We start from the raw sequence: 17270 nt of genomic DNA, 5'->3' as shown, positions 1-17270 counted from the left end.
TTAAGGCAAAGCAAAGTACTCATTATTTCAAAGAGAGGGGAGCAGAGTGACACGCAGAATTGGTTATTAATGGCATGGCTCGGCCACGGGGCAGCTGAAATTTAATGATAGCCTACATGAAAATATGAGGGTGTCACTTTCTCAAAAGTCACGCGAAATGTCAGCGTTTTAAGGTCCCGCCGCTAATTTTATGGCCGTGCACAGTAATGTCTGCGAGCGCATTTAGGAAACACGTTCCGGTGGCTGTGCTGATTATCCCCTTCACCTTCTCCCCGCTCCCAAATGGGTTTGTGCAGCAAACGATTTAATCTGTAAGTATAGAGAACATTAACAAAAAAAAAAAAAAAAAGAAGAGAGAGAGAGAGAGAGAGAGAGCACGAGAGAGAGAGAGAGAGAGGGAAAAACAGGTTGTGCATTATTATCAGACATAAGGCCCACTAAGCAAAATGTTACCTGTTAATCCAGGCCTGACTGACTCCAGCTCCTGACGTTGACTCTCAGCAGGAATTTGGTAACGGCTAATTTTCGTCTCGGAATTAAAGAGCGGAAAAGAGCGAGACATAGAGGGTACAGACGCAGGTATCTGCCGCCCGAGCCTCCTGGTTTAATATCCTGCCATGCCACAATGCTCATCCTGCTCATGTGCACAACATATGCACCTAAAAGTCTGTGTGAGAGAATTTTCCCAGTGTAGTCGCTCGTTCCACACGTCTCCTCCCTCGTTTTACCTTTACACCCGTAGAGGACATTCTTTATTTTTGCCTTCCTTTAAAGGTCTGCTTTGTTTTTTTATACCATTTAAGCGTGGATTTGCTTTAGCATAACTGTAAAAAAAAAAATGCCAGAGTGCTAGCAGTATAAATGACTGTAGAATGGTTAGGCTGTAACACAGGTGAATAAAATAGCACTTTGCTATAAAAGCAGTGAATGCAGCCGAGGCGCGAGGGGAGAGACGGGTGTGGAGATTAGTTCTTGTGTAGTGCAGGGTTGTCTCTATTTATGAGACTGAAAGGTCATAACCACTCCCCCGGAAAGCGGCAACTTCTTCAGCCCCATTGGCAGGTCAAATAAAATGTAATTGTCTGCTGAAAGCAGCAGCCGCCTTTGCCGAGAGCGAACTGACATCCTCCAGATTTTAGCATTCTGTTCTCCTGCTGGGAGGAACATGGGTTTGCAAGGACACAGGCTTCACCTGTCAATATATCAAAGTGACTGGCCAGGCCAACCAAATGCTCCCATGCTCTCTCTCTCTCTCTCTCTCTCTCTCTCTCTCTCTCTCTCTCTCTCTATTGTTCTCTTAGTATCTATCGCTTTCTCTCCATACCTTTGTTGTTCTCTCTTCCAGCTCACTTACTTTTCTTTCTCCCTCCCTCTGTGCTCGCTCTCTCTCTCTCTCTCTCTCTCTCTCTCTCTCTCTCTCTCTCTCTCTCCCTCCTCCGGCTCAGTGCCGAAGTAGTGCTGTTTGAAAGGCCCACTGGGACCTCAATTCAAACAGTGCAACTCCAAACATATGGCGGATTTTCAGCTTCCAAGGTCAATTAAAAACTATTTATTGTGAGAATGTTGCTAAATTTCCCCAGGTTTCCTCGCAATTTATCACGGAGTGCCTTGTCTATCATATTAAAAATCAGTTGAGTGGCTTCTGCTCTCCTTCTTATGACTTTCCATCAGAGATATCAAAGGGTGTCAAGAGGGGTCTGAGATGTATCCTATCTTCCCTTATCGTACGCATCTCTCTCCCTCTCGTACTCGGTTTCCTTCGCCACGGGCCGCGTCCGAGTGCTGTTCACAATACAAATCTAATAACATGTAAATTGGAGATAAGCCTAGATCCCTGCGAGTGATATTTTTACATTCATAGTTTGTCAAGTCAATTCCTAAGCCCCTGTTTTAGCAGCACAACACATAACGACTGAGAAAATTAACTGGAAAGGTGATTTATCACTGCAAGCATACTGTCAAGGACTCCTGCGGCTGCCACGGGAGGGAGGGGAGCGTACGCGCGTACGTCTGGATGCGAACGCTTCGAGAGAGTGTCATTTTAAATTATGGTGTTTTATTCCGAATGCATCGTATTTACAGCGTCCCATTTTTATTTGTGGCTCCTATTATCCTGCAAAACAGTTGTGCATGAAATGTTATTTGTGACACGGCTGACCCGAAAGGATCTCATAAGGTTTCTTTTTTTTTTTTTTTTCTTTTTTCTTCCCCCCTCATCGGGTAGAGTTGAGCTCAGACCTGTCACAGCTGCTGCTGGCAGCCCTGGTGGAGAAATATCACCTGGAAAACGCAGCTCTCTCCTCCAATCTCTCCAGCCCGTTGGCGTCTGCCACTGTAATTAAGTCCAAGTCAATGATTCTGGACCAACAGTGAGAAATAAACAGCCGAACGCAGGCCAAAACTGAAGTGCACGAAACGAGGAGGGAATTAAGAGAACACAATACAAGTCGAGAACGGCTAATGCGGACGTAGGACGGTGGGAGGGGAGTGAAGGAGGAGAGCATTTGCTTAGTATATTAGCGGTAATTTGCAGCTTGAGTTATTCGGTTGCATCTGGGTTTATGTTATTTCGAGAGCCGAATTGGTAATTCGAGAGGAAACGCGGCGTTGGGCTTTGTAATGCGCGACAGATTGTTTCCCTGTAACAAAGCGCACTGAAGCACCCTGTGATCCAGCATTGTGTATGCAGCGAGCCCCTTGCTGTGTCCCAAGCAGAAGTTGGTTAAAGCAATGATGTATGATTAATGCCAACGTGAAATATGGGACAACAGTGGCTGCAAACCAACTGCAGTGCCTCCACCATCCAAATCTCGCCGTATTGTTTCGCTGCTTGGCGTTCGCCGTATCGATGTATTGGAATACACCAGGGCTGTAAATATACCCTGAAACCATTTCATGATCTAATAATCACATGGGTTTTATGTCCTCTAATATACTCACTCCTTTATCTGCACACGAAAACCAAGCCATTGAGTGGCAGTAATAACCTCTCCAGAAGTGGACTTTTGTTTTTTTTTAATTTTTTTTTTATTTATGAAATTAGATTAGCAGCAAATGTTTATCCATTAGGCAGCCATCCATTGTCGGTAATGAACCGGAGGGGAAGTGCTGCTGAAATTTAGGGAAAGGCTGCTGGGAGCTCCTCTGTGGAGGCGCAGCACTCCTTTTAGCCTCCCCCTCTTCCAAGAATTGTAAATTATCTAGCCTTGATACTGGCGGCTGAGATTTGACTGTTGGTTCGCTTGATGTTTCCAGGGCATTTGCAGATGCTTGAAATAATCTCTAATGTTTTTGCTCAATCTGCTCTGGAGATGGATGAAATAAATACTTTAAACTAATTAATGTAAGACCAGCTGTTACCAAGCCTTGGCTGGCATTAGTGAATATTGATGGGAGCAGTGGGTCTCCTCCAGTCGTGCCATGTTTGCGCATGATTTAGAGGGCCATACAAACACGTATTAATTCTGTATGAGAGGCCCGCTGCGGGTTTGAGTGCCAGATCCGATACAAAGATATCCCCACCCCCCTTTTTTTTTCTTTTCTGCTGGTGTTGTTCGTAATTAATAAATAAATGTGATTAGCAAAATCGATTTATGACAACATGACAATACGATCGGAAGCAGTTATTTTTTTTTCTCCTTCTGCAGCTGTTGAAGCTTGCGTGGAGAAACTGAGTGGCTGCTCACCATGACAATGTGGAGATAGTGTCATCACTGGACTGTGTGGAGGAAAATGATTCTGTGGTTATGGTGAAGTGAGGTTGTGTGTGTGTGTGAGAGAGAGAGAGAGACAGAGAGAGAGAGAGAGAGAGAAAAGAGATAGATGTAGAGTTATGATGGCATGTGCAGCAGATGGCAGAGGTCTGCCCTTACGAACATGATGAATGGCGGATGATGTCATCAGGTCTCTGACATGCTGCAATTGCTCCTCGGAGGAAGCAAAGCCTCGCTCTGTGCTCTGGATCTGATCTCCGCTTTACATTTCAGACACAAAGGACATCTGCTCAGGGTCCACCCTCAGATTTATGCTCTTTAAGACGCTACCTCCACCCACAGTGCAGCCTAAAGAGGGCTGATGGATCTTTTCTGCTAGAAGAAAAATGTGTTCGGTATATCTCGTGAAGTGGCTGTCTCTCATTGGGATTAGGATTATATATATATATATATATGTATCACTTGGAGCTAAAAATGTTCAAAAAATCATTTTCCAAACATTCCTTGTTAATAAAAGGTGCCCTTGCTGTATCTGATTAAAAAATAATACAGTAATAGGACGCTATTATTACAATCAACTTTTACTGTACATGTCCCGTGTTCATTTCTTAATTCTACTCTATATACGGCTGAACCCATTTCATGCGATTTGTTACAATACGTACGGACCCAAAATAGTTTAGAGACGAGCATTACATGAACTAAATCTCTGAAGAGTTTGTCATGATCCAGTAATTGATTCTATTTCTGAAATTGCGTGTGATGACCATTTTAGTTTGTACTTGTTTTAATAGGTCTATAGCTCATGCTCAGTCCCAGTGGATTCTCCTGTCCTTTTTTAAGTGCTAATCTGTGTTTAGGTCTGTCAGGCTCTTTCCCGTTGGGGATTAGTGGCCACCTTTTTTACTCAGCACTTCTCAGCCCTTAGTGTTCATGCCACCCGTTGGGAGACCTAAAGAATGACTACTGCAATGTTTTCCTCCTGTGTTAAAACCTATTTTGAGTCACCCTTGATTTTAGTCTGATAACTTCTGCCTCTGTCCTATTGATTTTTATCTTCTGCCCTTTTTTTTTTTCCAAGGATTAAAATCCATTTGTCCAAACTCGCAGCGCTCCTTGTGCCAGAGGAACTGCTGTAGTGTTGAAAGGCATTAAATGAAGGTTCACCTCCTTGTGCCATATGGTAGTTGTTGGAGAGCCAAGGCTTTTAGTAATCAAGGCCTGCCATATGCATCTGATTGAGTGTGGCCTCTTCGTATCAGAGAGTTCGAGTGCCATATGGACCGGGCTTCCCGGATTTCCTATCATATTTATGCCCTTGACGATATAGCAAATGACCACCGGTGTTACAATACTAGAGTAGAACCACTCATGGTGCACAGGAATCTCATTACATTCATGTGATTGGAAGCTCTTGAGCATCGCTAACAGCCACACATGCAGTAGCATCAATAACAGCATCGCTTCAAATGACAGTACCGGAATGGGTTATCAATCATTTCCAGCTGATCGGGCTTGCTTGTATAGATGTTAATGTGATTTTTTTTTCCACAAACAAAATCTAAGTATAAACACCAATTGTGAGGGGGGGGAGAATGATTTATTCCATGCTACATGCTTGCAATTGATGTCTAATGTCTTTGTTGAAGCCAGTTGTGCTGAGTGTGTGTTTCTCTGGCTTTGCCACCAGAAGAAGCCCCCATGTGCACTCCAACAGCGAGGGACAGCTATGAGAGGTTGTCGTTGGCAGGTCAGGCTTTACCGCCAGGGTTCCCATCTCCTTTCCTGTTTCCTGACGGGCTGTCATCAATAGAGACCCTACTGACCAACATTCAGGTAAGCGTTCAACAAACAATCCGACGGACAATTCGAGCTTTTCCGATATATATATATATATATATATATATATATCGGAAAAGCTCGAATTGTCCGTGTGTGTGTGCATGTGTGTGTGTGTGTTCGCTCAGTGGATCGTAAAGATCTAACCTGTAAGGACATCACGCCGAATTCTGTGCACAGTGCACACTCGAGTAGTTGACTTCTAATCTAGTCCACGACCATCAAAACGTCATTTACCGTGAAAGGAATTATCGCACGACAGGAAACGCTGTTATACTGTAGGAAAATAATCCACAGCAAGCCGGTGTGATACGGCCTGGCCCGAATTGGCCCCAGAGTGAATTCTTTTCCTGTGATATCACATCCAGAGCAATTTCCCAGTGATTACAACCACTAATATTATGGAAAGCCAAGTAACTTCCTGTTATCACTTATTATAGCAGCTATAAACAGGCGCTCCTTCACCAGCTTCTCCATTTTTTTTCCCGCTCTCGCTTAAAGTTAATAAGACAAAAAAAAAATTAAATACAGCGTGTCGTGTTCCTGAAAAACCAGAAAGCACAAACCCCTTTCCTCACTAAATCTAGATAATAGTCCAAATGTGCAGTGATAGTTTTTCTGTCTCCTATCTTGCCAGTGTCCATTAGTCAGACACACTAATAGGCAGCCAGAGGTGTGTGTGTGTGTGTGGAGATATATAAACGCAGTGCACTCCGAGACCATTACGCAAAATGAAAATTTGTTCACCTCGAAGTGATCGTGTTGCTGATCTGATCAGGAATATCTTTACCGAACACCGCTGCTCAGGTCGCACCAGATATAGTACCGACTCTACCGTACCCATGATGGCGTCATCCGTCGCTCTGTTTTTATCGTTTCCGTACACAGACGGTGTTATGTCGCGCTGTAGAATTTCCTTCAACGTTGTTGTTTCCATGCAGACCGGAGTGAGTCAGAAAGATGAATGTTGTTGATTAGCATGGCCTGTGAGACTAATGATGTGAGCGCAGTATAGGGAGTGTCTTTGTGCTCGCTGCTCTTGTGATAGGGACATCAGAGCCGTGCCGCTCTTTCTGGCCTTACTGATAATTAGCCTGAATGCTCAGACTCCTCGCAGCCACACAAGTTTAGTTAGTCATCTTTAATCATAATTCTGGGGTAATGTTTTGATTGAGGACTCGCGTATATAAATCAACAAAAGCAATCCAGGCAGAAAATTGAGATAAAGGAAGTTACTCTAAATTGGGGTCAGAACAAGGAACAATTAGTATGATATAGCCCATTGCATCTGCCTTAATTGCATGTGTACGTGGGAAAATAATTGTTTGGAAATGGTCACAGCACCATCAGAACTGCAAGTGCACAGCGAACTGTATAACCCTTGCTGAGAAAGTGAAGTGGTCCTGATATTTAGAACATTTTTTAACAGAAATTTTCTAGCTACGGGTGGATGCCATGTATACCGTAATTTCACGTTGCGAAATGCTCCTCTATAGCGAACCTTTGGGCAAAACAGGTTACAAAAAGTCTTGTGTCTTTCTTTCATATTTCATATGCGTTTCGACAACTGACTGTAGGTTACTGCACTCTTATACACTCACTGAGCACGTTATTAGGAACACTGTACTGATACTGGGTAGGCCCTCCGTCTTTGTTTCCCTCAAAACAGCCTCAATTCTTTGTGTTGTGAATCTCCTGTTCTACCGCATCCCAAAGGTGATCTACCGGAGTCTGGTCCAGTGACTGGGAAGGCCGTTGAACACTGTCATGTTGGTGAGACCAGTTTGAGACGACTTTATCTTTGGGACATGGTGCATTATCATGCTGGAATTATCATAGCCAATAGAAGATGGTAAACTGTGGCACATGTTCAGGAACAATAGGCCGTGGCATTCAAGTCATGATTGACTGGTCCCAAAGTGTACCAAGAAAACATTCCCCACAACATCACACCACCTCCACCAGCCTTGACACGAGGCAGGTTGGGGCCAGGGATGCATGCTGTTGGTGCCCATTTCTGACCCTACTATCCGTGTTCCTCAGCAGAAATCGAGATCCATCAGACCAGGCTACGTTTTTTCCAGTCTTCACCCGTCCAGTTGCGGTGAGCCTGTGCTCACTGCAGCCTCCGCGTTCTGTTCTTGGCTGACAGAAGTGGAACCTAATGAGGTCTTTTGCTGTTGTAGTCCATCTGCCTCAAGGTTTGACGTGTCGTGCATTCTGAGATGATTTTCTTCTCACCACAATTGTACAGAATGGTTATCTGAGTTCCTGTAGCCTTCCTGTCAGCTCAAGCCAGTCTGGCCATTCTCCGTTCCACCTCTGTCATCAGCAAGGCATTTCCATGCACAGAACTTCCGCTCACCGACAATCACGTCACGGCCAAATCATCGATATCAGACGGGGTTTTTTTTTTTCTTCAGTTCTGATGCTTGATGTGAACATTCCCCTGAAGCTGCTCTCCCGTATCTGCAGGAATTGATGCATTGTACTGTTTCCACACGATCAGTTGATTAGACAATCGCATGAATGAGTAGGTGTACAGGTGTTCCTAATAAAGTGCTCAGCGAGTGAATATCATCCGTTAGAACTGGATGATTGATGATACATTCCATGTGTATGTCTTGCCCGAACTCAGCCGATCGTGTTTATTAGTGTTCACACACACACAGGATTGCTGAATTGTAAAAGCATGTTCTTGGTGCTGTGGTAGGGCCTGCTGAAGGTGGCTATTGATAACGCTCGCGCTCAGGAGAAGCAAGTCCAACTGGAGAAAACCGAGCTGAAGATGGAGCTGTTTAGGGAGAGGGAACTTCGAGAGACTTTGGAGAAGCAGCTGGCCATGGAACAGAAGAACAGAGGTACACACATTCACACTCGCACAAACAAATGCATGCGTAAGAGGGGTGGAACACGAGGCAACAGCCGCACCAGTTTAGTGCTCCAAATATCCATATCTGTATTCAGATTTAAACTCGGCGTGGGTGTGGCCTAAACTAGAAGGCTGACATTTTTTTATATTCGCTATGAGGCAAGTAGTGGCTTGGCGGTTAAGGTGCTGGGTTACTGATCAGAGGTCGGGGGTTCGAGCCCCAGCGTTGCCAAGCTGCCACTTGAGCAAAGCCCTTAACCCTCTCTGCTCCAGGGGGCGCTGTATCATGTCTGACCCCAACTTCCTAACATGCTGGGGCGTGCGGAGAAAAGAATTTCCCCGTGCTCTAATGTACATGTAACTAATAAAGAATCATTATCAGTATATGAATCTCGCTCGCATTGTTGTTATTATTTTTCTCGGTACTTGCTTGTAGTATGGTTTTAATTATTTTAATTAGTATTTTACAATATAAACAGAACTAATAGCCTAATTTAAACCACCCCATCCCTGACCAGGCAATTACTAAAGATGAATGAATGAACATAATCTCTGTTTGTCCCACAAGCTTCATATCTGACCGTTCAGCCGCACCTGCATGAAAATGTAAACCTTGAGTACATTTTTTTGTCCCGAAGCCCATCTCTCATCTCATCTAATAATAACGTATTAATATTCGGTTACGTATCCTAATGCTAATACTCTTCTGTCCCATAATCGCTGGGCTTCGGCTTTAGAGATACAATGCGCTTTACCGTGACCATTATTCATTACCGTTTTTGTACAGAAACACATATCAGGAGAGTATCTTAAAGTATATGTGCGCTCTCACATGTGCGTGTGAGCACATTTCATATTAATGTAATTATAAATAAATATGTGGAAAGGGGTTCGTGTGGTAAACGTTTCTAAATGTAGCACATCATTTCTCAAGGGGAAACGACGACATTGTTCATGGTTCAGCTAATAAATTACAGCCATCCTTGATAAAAAAAAAAGAAGAAGAAGAAGAAGAAGAAGAAAAAGAGGATGAAGAAGGCTCTCTACATTCTACATTGCCTCGAGATATGTCCTCTGCTTTACTCTCTATCTCTGTAGTAACACATCCAATTCTGAGTATACAGTATTATTGTGATCTTCGTGTTCTTTTGTTCACAAAAATGCCACTGAGTGCAGCTTAATCCTCGTGTTCGGTACGCTCACTTACCATAATGAATCACGTGGAATTTAATAAGGCAGTTTCTCATAAGTATCCTAGTAACTGTGCTGCAGCTGTCTGCTGTTTTATAATGTCAGAGACTGCTTTTCCTTCTTCTGAGAAAGTTTCTCTGAACCACATCTCATTGGCATTCTAACCTAGGTTAATCCAGGTTATCGCTGGCTCAATTATTTCGCTAATGACATAGTCCATTTTCACTCGACGAGAACATCCCCCTCCCCTCCACCCACCCACCCCCTCTCAACATTCCTATGAACAATACAGCCAGGAATACGTTCAGAATCCTGAGTTGTGCACCACTCGTTCTAGCACTGTGGCTGCTGAGTACTTTCAACCGGACTCTATATGTGTATGTGTGTGTGTGTGTGTGTGTGTGTGTTATCTTTAGCAATCATTCAGAAGCGCTTGAAGAAGGAGAAGAAGGCTAAGAGGAAACTGCAGGAGGCTCTGGAGTATGAGTGTAAGCGGCGGGAACAGGCAGAGCAGTCTCTCAAACAGAGCTCACCTACAGAGAGTCTCCGATCCCTGAATGGTGAGGCCTGACACCACTTGGACGGCCGATGGTTCATTCTGGCGTTCAAGCTAGCAAGAAAAATGTGTATTAGTGCAAGGCTCTGTCCATCCATTTTCTATACCGCTTATCCTTCTGGGTCGCGGGGAACCTGGAGCCCATCCCAGGGAGCATGATCAGGGCACAATCACATTCATACACTACGGACACTTTAGACACGCCAGTCAGCCTACCATGCATGTCTTTGGACTGGGGGAGGAAACCGGAGTACCCGGAGGAAACCCCCGCAGCACGGGTATAAACTTGTTCTTTTTTGAGATCTGTTCAGAAACACTGAGGAATGAAGAGTGTTACGTTGTGCAATGAGACGTTTAAAAGCTACTCGGAATGATACGGAATGATACAGAAACGGTTAAACGTGCCGAAGAATCGTACAGTAGGAACGAAAGCCCTAACCCTTCTATTTTTCCATTGTAATTGTTACGGCTCATTCATGCAGATTTGCACGATGTTCCCAGATGCCCCGTTATCCTGAAAGAAATATTCGCAGCGCAATATTTTATGTAACTTCATCAACCTGACCGAGCGACTTCAAAACAAACACGTTCTCGGCCGTATAATCGCTCCACGCGTTTGTCCCAAATCTGGTTTGTTCTGACGTGATTGAGTGCTTGCTGTCAGAATCCCATGCGAGGATTGATTTTGACTTGTACTTGAGACGTGCTCTTGAAAGCATTACGGCTGTGTCCTCGACTCCAATATAGCTCAGTAAAGAGGCCACGATTTATGCACCATAAAAGACTCCTGATGTGTCGCACAAGCATCACGTTTGAGGTCTTGGACCAAGATCGAGGCGCAGGTTCGGTTTAACATGTGCGAAAAACCTGCCGTCCTGGTTTGTATTCACAAAATCCTGCACCTAGTCAATGGTTTTAAGCTCTTATTGTGCCATATGCAACACTGCCTATATGCCCTCCATCCATCATGAGAAACGACGTTCAAAAAACTTTCCTAATTAAGTGCAGATGTCATGGATGTTTAATCGTCATTATCCTTTCATTTTGCCAGACTCGTTGACCCAGGAGATAGAGACTGACCGCAGCAGTGGCAGAACAGATGCTGAAAGGACAATACAAGGTACGTGTTTTTGAGGAGACTATAAATCTCTCTCTATGAGCCTTAGTTTCAGCCTGCTGTTCAAGCATGCAGCCTACCATCTGGGCCACAGCTCTCACAGTTCAAGAGGAAGGTCAAGATCACTGGGATCCGTCAAGAGAACACTTTGTTTTAAAAAAAAAAAAAAAAAAAAGAGGGAAAATCAGTTTCTCTAACAAATGCATGTATGATATTTTTATAAAGCATTAAGGGGAAAAAAACGTATGCTGGATTCAGTGGGCTGTTCAAAACTATTACCAGTGACACAGCCATTTTTGTGGAAGCATGAATGCGACTATTTACTTACGGACGCGTGGAACTGGGAATTTAGTGCATTGTAAAATAAACGTGACTTAAAAGTATAAAAGGGGAAATTAGTTTAAGGTCATACCAGCTGAGAAATGAACAGAATATTTTGGATGTAAAAATAAATAAATAAATAAATAAATAAATAATGCCTACTGGCATGTTTTTGGCAGGTGGGAATCATCTTTTTACTTAATTATATTCATAGAATTCGTTTTCTTCTTCTTCTTATTATTATTATTATTATTATTATTATTATTATTATTATAATGCTTCTTCTTCCCCAGTGGGAGTCTATGCCAGCCCTATGAACCATAAGTAGGAAAATTATCAAATTTGGCACACTCATAGATATGACCATGAGTAGTATCTTGACCAATTAATGGGCTCTCTAAGACCAACTCTATAGCGCCACCACTAGTTCAAAAATTCACTTTTCAAATGGTTATAATTGTTAAACGCTTTATCCTAGAGACAATTAATTTAGTTGATGAGATTACTCTCCTCATGCTGATCACAAGCCACGTCTTACATGAAGACTCCATTTAATATGAGACATGTAGTCACCATTTTGAAAAGTTTTTTTGCTACTACTCGTTCCAGTTTTGTCCAGTTCTTACTAAAATTGGCTGAGATGACCAGGGGACAGAGCCACACAAAAATTACCGAACAGCATTTTGATATTCCTAGCTGTTCGAAAGTCATGATGTCAGAAATTTAATGATGTTGACGCAAAATTGGATCAGAGGCTGTATCTCGGACGGACTTTGATCGGTCGTAACGAAACTCGGTACAGTTCGTCGACAGCATGGTCCATGCCGAATTTGAGAACAGTGCCACCTATAGGTCATGAGATTTGAAAAATGATTATTTGTGCTTATAACTTTTGAATACTTTGACAGAAAATTATGATCATGCTATTTACGGATTAATTGGGACATGGCGAATCCATGGATACCAATTTTGCCAGGATCGGACCAACCGCCTGTCTGCCATTTTGAAATTTGCTATATATTGTAATATCTTTTAAAATATTTGACACATCGACACAAAATTTCGTAGGGATCGTTCATAGCATGTCCTCTAGGTACATGAGAAATTCTAACCTAGCGCCACCTTGTGTTCCACAGATATAAGGTTTTTTTGAAAACACTGTCCAGAATTGATTATTTTTAGCTTCGTTACATTTGTGGCGCACTGTGATAAATGACAAGCATTAATTCTAAAGGTCCTGGGGTCGATTCCCATGTGGTGCAAGTTCTTAAAAGTTTGTGCAATGTTTTGTCTTTCGGTCCCTTTCTTTTGAGGCTCAGCATTGCAGTAACCTTTCCACCTCTTGGCATGCAAATAAATTCCTCTGTTCTGTTCATTTCCTGTTCAATCTTATTCTCAGCTGTGCTTCTGAATCTATCTTTTATTCATTCATGAACATTCTATTTCTCCACTTCGTGTTCTTCAGGCCCTTTAACCGCTGCTTGCAGCTTTAATTTATCAATTTGTTTTGTAAAGTTGTATGTCATTTTGGCCAGATTTACAGAAGTATCAGCAAAGCTGATGTTCTTCATACTCACATGTGTATGTTTGCAAATTACCAAGTATGTTTATGGCACAATTGATATAGATTAACGACTCCCGAAAAACACCATGAAAAGCGAAGCTCAAAGAGAACCGAAAAGGTCAAAATGATAACTAAACAGCGAACGCGCACCTGCTAAGCACGGTATGCGCTAAATCTTACAGTAATGAAACTCATCCATTGCAGCGCATCGACTACCACACACACACACCGTCTCTTCTTCATTGTATAGGGTGCCTTTTCCAAATTAAACGGCTGATCTTATTTGCCTTAATTTATGGATTTGTTTTGGATTGTTCTTGTTCAAGTAATTAATATAAAATGACTGAACAAAATGCTGCTTAAAGTTGTGCACACCGTTGAACTAACGTGATCTCTGAGTCTACTTAAACATGACCTGCGTTACCTCAGGCGCTCTCACAGGATGCATAAGTGTTTCCGAACTAACCGAATGTTTCTAGATAACATGTTTCTTGCGGAAAAAAAAATGCTGCTGCAAACAGTACACGAGTACATTGTTCATACCTAGCTTGATGAATGAGGCCCAGTAATAAAGCGTGTACGAATCAGCTTGAATGATAAGCATGAGTACGTGTGCAGGCTAGAAGAAAAACAGCCATTAAAGACAGCACACAATAACAATCGCTGAAATAATACCAGGTTTTAAAAAAAAAGAAGTAAATAAATGAATAAACAATGCATGCAAACAGGAAGTACCTGAATGTACTCGAGGTGACATTGAGAAACAGTGTGGGAAGTGTTTGGAGCACTTGCAGTATAATAATTAGCCCATATCAGCTAAATAGAAGAGAAAGACAAGAGAAAAAATAAAAATAAAAACATTATCAACTTGAATGCTAGCGTCTGTTCTCTACACACACGCGGTTTAGTGTTTTAGCCCGATTTCATTTGAGACCTCGGACGTGTGTAAGGTGCCAAAACCTCTGCTCCTTGTGTCAGATGTCCATATTGCTTTTGATTCACACTGCAGTAATAAGGTATATCTTTAATCTTTAATCTTGCAGCGGAAGGTACGCCAGTAGAAATGTCTGGAACCTCGGGGGTTGGGCTCCTTCGGTTCCAAAGGTAGCCAGATAAGATTGTAAGTCCAGTGAACGCTGTATGTCGCGTTTTTATGATCAGCAACTTCCAGCTCGTCAGACACGTCTAAGTTGGAACTAAACTCGTTCTTCCACGAACATCTTTAAGAGTCGGACGTCAATTCATTTCGCCGAACAGCGTGTCAGAGAAAATGGAGATTGATGCTTCGGTGTAGCTAACGATTACCAGATGACATTTCTTCTAAAGAGGCATGGCAGACTCTGTTAGGCTGCATTATAGGCACACTTTATGAGAAAGGATCAAAGTTGTCCTCTGGGGGAATACAGCTTTCCATTTAAATGGGATATTCATTTATTGTAATTGAGAATCGTAAACAATACGTACAAACACGGAACGTTTCACTAAAATGTCAGTAGAAGGAACACGGGTAAATGACACGCATTCTTCATTTATTCGTTCGTTTAATTTAAGGTGAATTTTAAATCTTAAATAAAACCGCCGCCGTCAGACCAAGCATGACCTGAACATGAATGAACCTTCACCGAAGGGCTTCTGATAACAGCTACTTTCACTCTGTGCCAACTTTATCTAGGTGAACTTTGACCTATAAATTCTCAACGATTCCTCTGTGAGCCAGTAGAAAACAAAACGACGGATAAATAACGGAGGAGCGGTTAATTAGGAGTCACACCAGACTTTTGCCTTGCTTTTGATTCTTCACTGTCGTTTGACACACGTATAGAAAAAAAAATAATAATGCCCCCCCCGCCCCCCCCGCCCCCCCCATTTTGTTATCACACATGCCATAACTAATACGTAGTGTTGATGTGTGCCAAGTGAAATGTTTTACCACTGTATCCCAAACCGTGGAATGTACTGTATGTTGAATTTCTGAATCAGTACCTAGATCAGTTAATAATAAAAGACTAAGGTAGGATAAAGATCAGTTTTTTTTTTGGTAAAAGTCTGGGGTTTTTTTTTTGTTTGTTTGTTTTTTCTATCTGCTTGCTAAGATTTTCTCGTTAGCATTGCCGGGAAGTCTGCCTTTCCGATCTGACAACAGTTTGTTCTGCCACACTACTATCACAGTAGGTGTGGAGGGACAAAAATAGTCTGATAATTTAAATCAGTTATATGCTAATTAACTGCATTTGCATACATCTCATTTCAATTACCAAACTGCGAGGGGCTGTCAAATAATCCAGAAATACTCCGACGGTCTTTTTGTGAAGTTTTGTGTTGTACACACTGCACGGTACGGATGTGTACTTTACCTCAAGTCGTACATGCCTAAGCATTTAAACTCAAATAAGTGCACCCAGCAGCGCCATGAGAACACCACCCTTATCACTCTGCCTGGTCTCAATTTCCCTTTGAAAATAGTCCGTGGAAATTGCTATGAAATGTGGGAAATGGCATTTTAATACCCAGTCACGAGTAAAAGCCCCATAACCCAATTTGATTAGCCTACTTAAAAGATATTTTTGTGAAGGAAGGATTCAATGAAAGGAGTTCTTTTAACCCCACTAAATCAAAGCTCAGTGCACTGATAACTGGGGCCTGAATAAATGTGTTCTAGAACTTCAAGTTATGCACGTCATTATCATAAATACAGGTTTTATGTTTGTGATTTATCATATTTATGCATTAATTGTTATGTTTAGGAGGTGTCAGTTTAAAGGCAGCTCATAAAATCCAAGGATGGTGTGTATAACAATAACATTCGCGTAATAGGTTATCCACCACCGCAATGCATGAGAATAGACACACACTCGAGTAAGAACTTGGCGAGATCAAGTTCCGGCTGATGAAACATGCGTCGGTGTAGGCGTGTTTAAGCAGAGCTGCGTGTTTCTGGGGTGTGTTTCATTTCCGCAGTATAGTCTGCGTAATTACCCTCAAAAAGTGGGTATAGTATAGGGTATAGAGTATAGTGATGAAAAAAACTCAAATCTAACTCGTATATAACAAAGCCCAACAAAATTCGTCCCATAGTTTCACCTCTTCTCCGTTTGGAAAGAAAAAATAAAATAAACGAGGGCATAATTTCAGAGAACTAATTATTTCTATTTGTCTTTTGTCACACTCTGTAATTCTGCTACATTAACGCGGTCTGTGTTTATTAATTGCTTTTCCAGCGTTTTGAATCCATTCCAAGAATAAGCTCGCCTGTTTTCCCTGGCCTTGTGCTTCTGGGAGAGCATCTTGCCACTAATTCCTAGCGATAACGCACATAATATCTACTCAGTATCTCTCCCGATTCTCGCTTCCTGCCTCTTGATGTGTGCTGCAAGTTTACACGACCCTGTGAGGAGAGATAAAGTTCTTTGTTGCAAGATTAAACATCAAAACAGTTAAAGTGAAATTAAAATTAAATGAACGAGTGTCACTGAAGCAAAAAAGGCCATAATTAATGGTTCCCTTAATTGTCTTCATAAAATATTTGCATGGGCATAATTTGCATAATTTACATGTATTAATTAATCTTTCAAAGGCATTTTATGCTGAGAGAAGCCAAAAAAATTTCCCTTTGTTTTATTTAGCATCTGATGAAATATTTATCCACTTTAATGAACTTTTTCGTCTTGATTTGAATATAAAAATGCCAAAGTTTTAGCATATTTTAATGAGGGGGATTCTTTTATGAGGCAACATTCCGGCCATATGATTCCGTCCACTCGAGAAGCGGAGCGGTTTTTAAATTTTTATTTATTTTAAAACGGATTTTTTATTTATTTTTTTTTTAGATCCTGTGGTCTGTGTCGTTTACCTTCACACGACTGAACCTAGGATTAATATGTTAATTGATGAATTCGCAGTTATATTCCTGTGAAAAATTTGCTCCCGGGCAAATATAATTCTTCAAAATAGCGTGTCTTCTTGGGTTCGTTTTTATTTTATTAATTTTTTTCTTCCCGTTCTCGTTTCCCGACGTAACAGTACTTAGCATAATACCGTTATGGGTTTTCTTTAGCTTTTATTGGTTATAAGCCGCGTTCCTAAATTAAAGCTTGGAA

At 41.9% G+C, this 17270-nt stretch overlaps 1 protein-coding gene across 3 annotated transcripts in view; it reads left to right on the top strand.

Annotated features, from left to right (window-relative positions):
* Window positions 1-17270, top strand: part of dachd (dachshund d) — a 121906-nt gene that overhangs the window by 100088 nt on the left and 4548 nt on the right. For 2 of the 3 annotated variants that reach the window (XM_053627732.1, XM_053627734.1), the window contains 4 exons: window positions 5404-5549; window positions 8266-8413; window positions 10032-10175; window positions 11223-11291. In XM_053627732.1, the coding sequence (XP_053483707.1) occupies window positions 5404-5549; window positions 8266-8413; window positions 10032-10175; window positions 11223-11291 (507 nt within the window). The remainder of the gene's footprint in view (window positions 1-5403; window positions 5550-8265; window positions 8414-10031; window positions 10176-11222; window positions 11292-17270) is intronic. The other variant, XM_053627733.1, reaches the window with a different exon arrangement.

Source organism: Ictalurus furcatus, chromosome 6, assembly GCF_023375685.1.
Source record: "Ictalurus furcatus strain D&B chromosome 6, Billie_1.0, whole genome shotgun sequence".
Classification (NCBI taxonomy): domain Eukaryota; kingdom Metazoa; phylum Chordata; class Actinopteri; order Siluriformes; family Ictaluridae; genus Ictalurus; species Ictalurus furcatus.
Note: the sequence above shows the minus strand (reverse complement) of the source record. Positions and strands in the feature narration are given on the sequence as shown.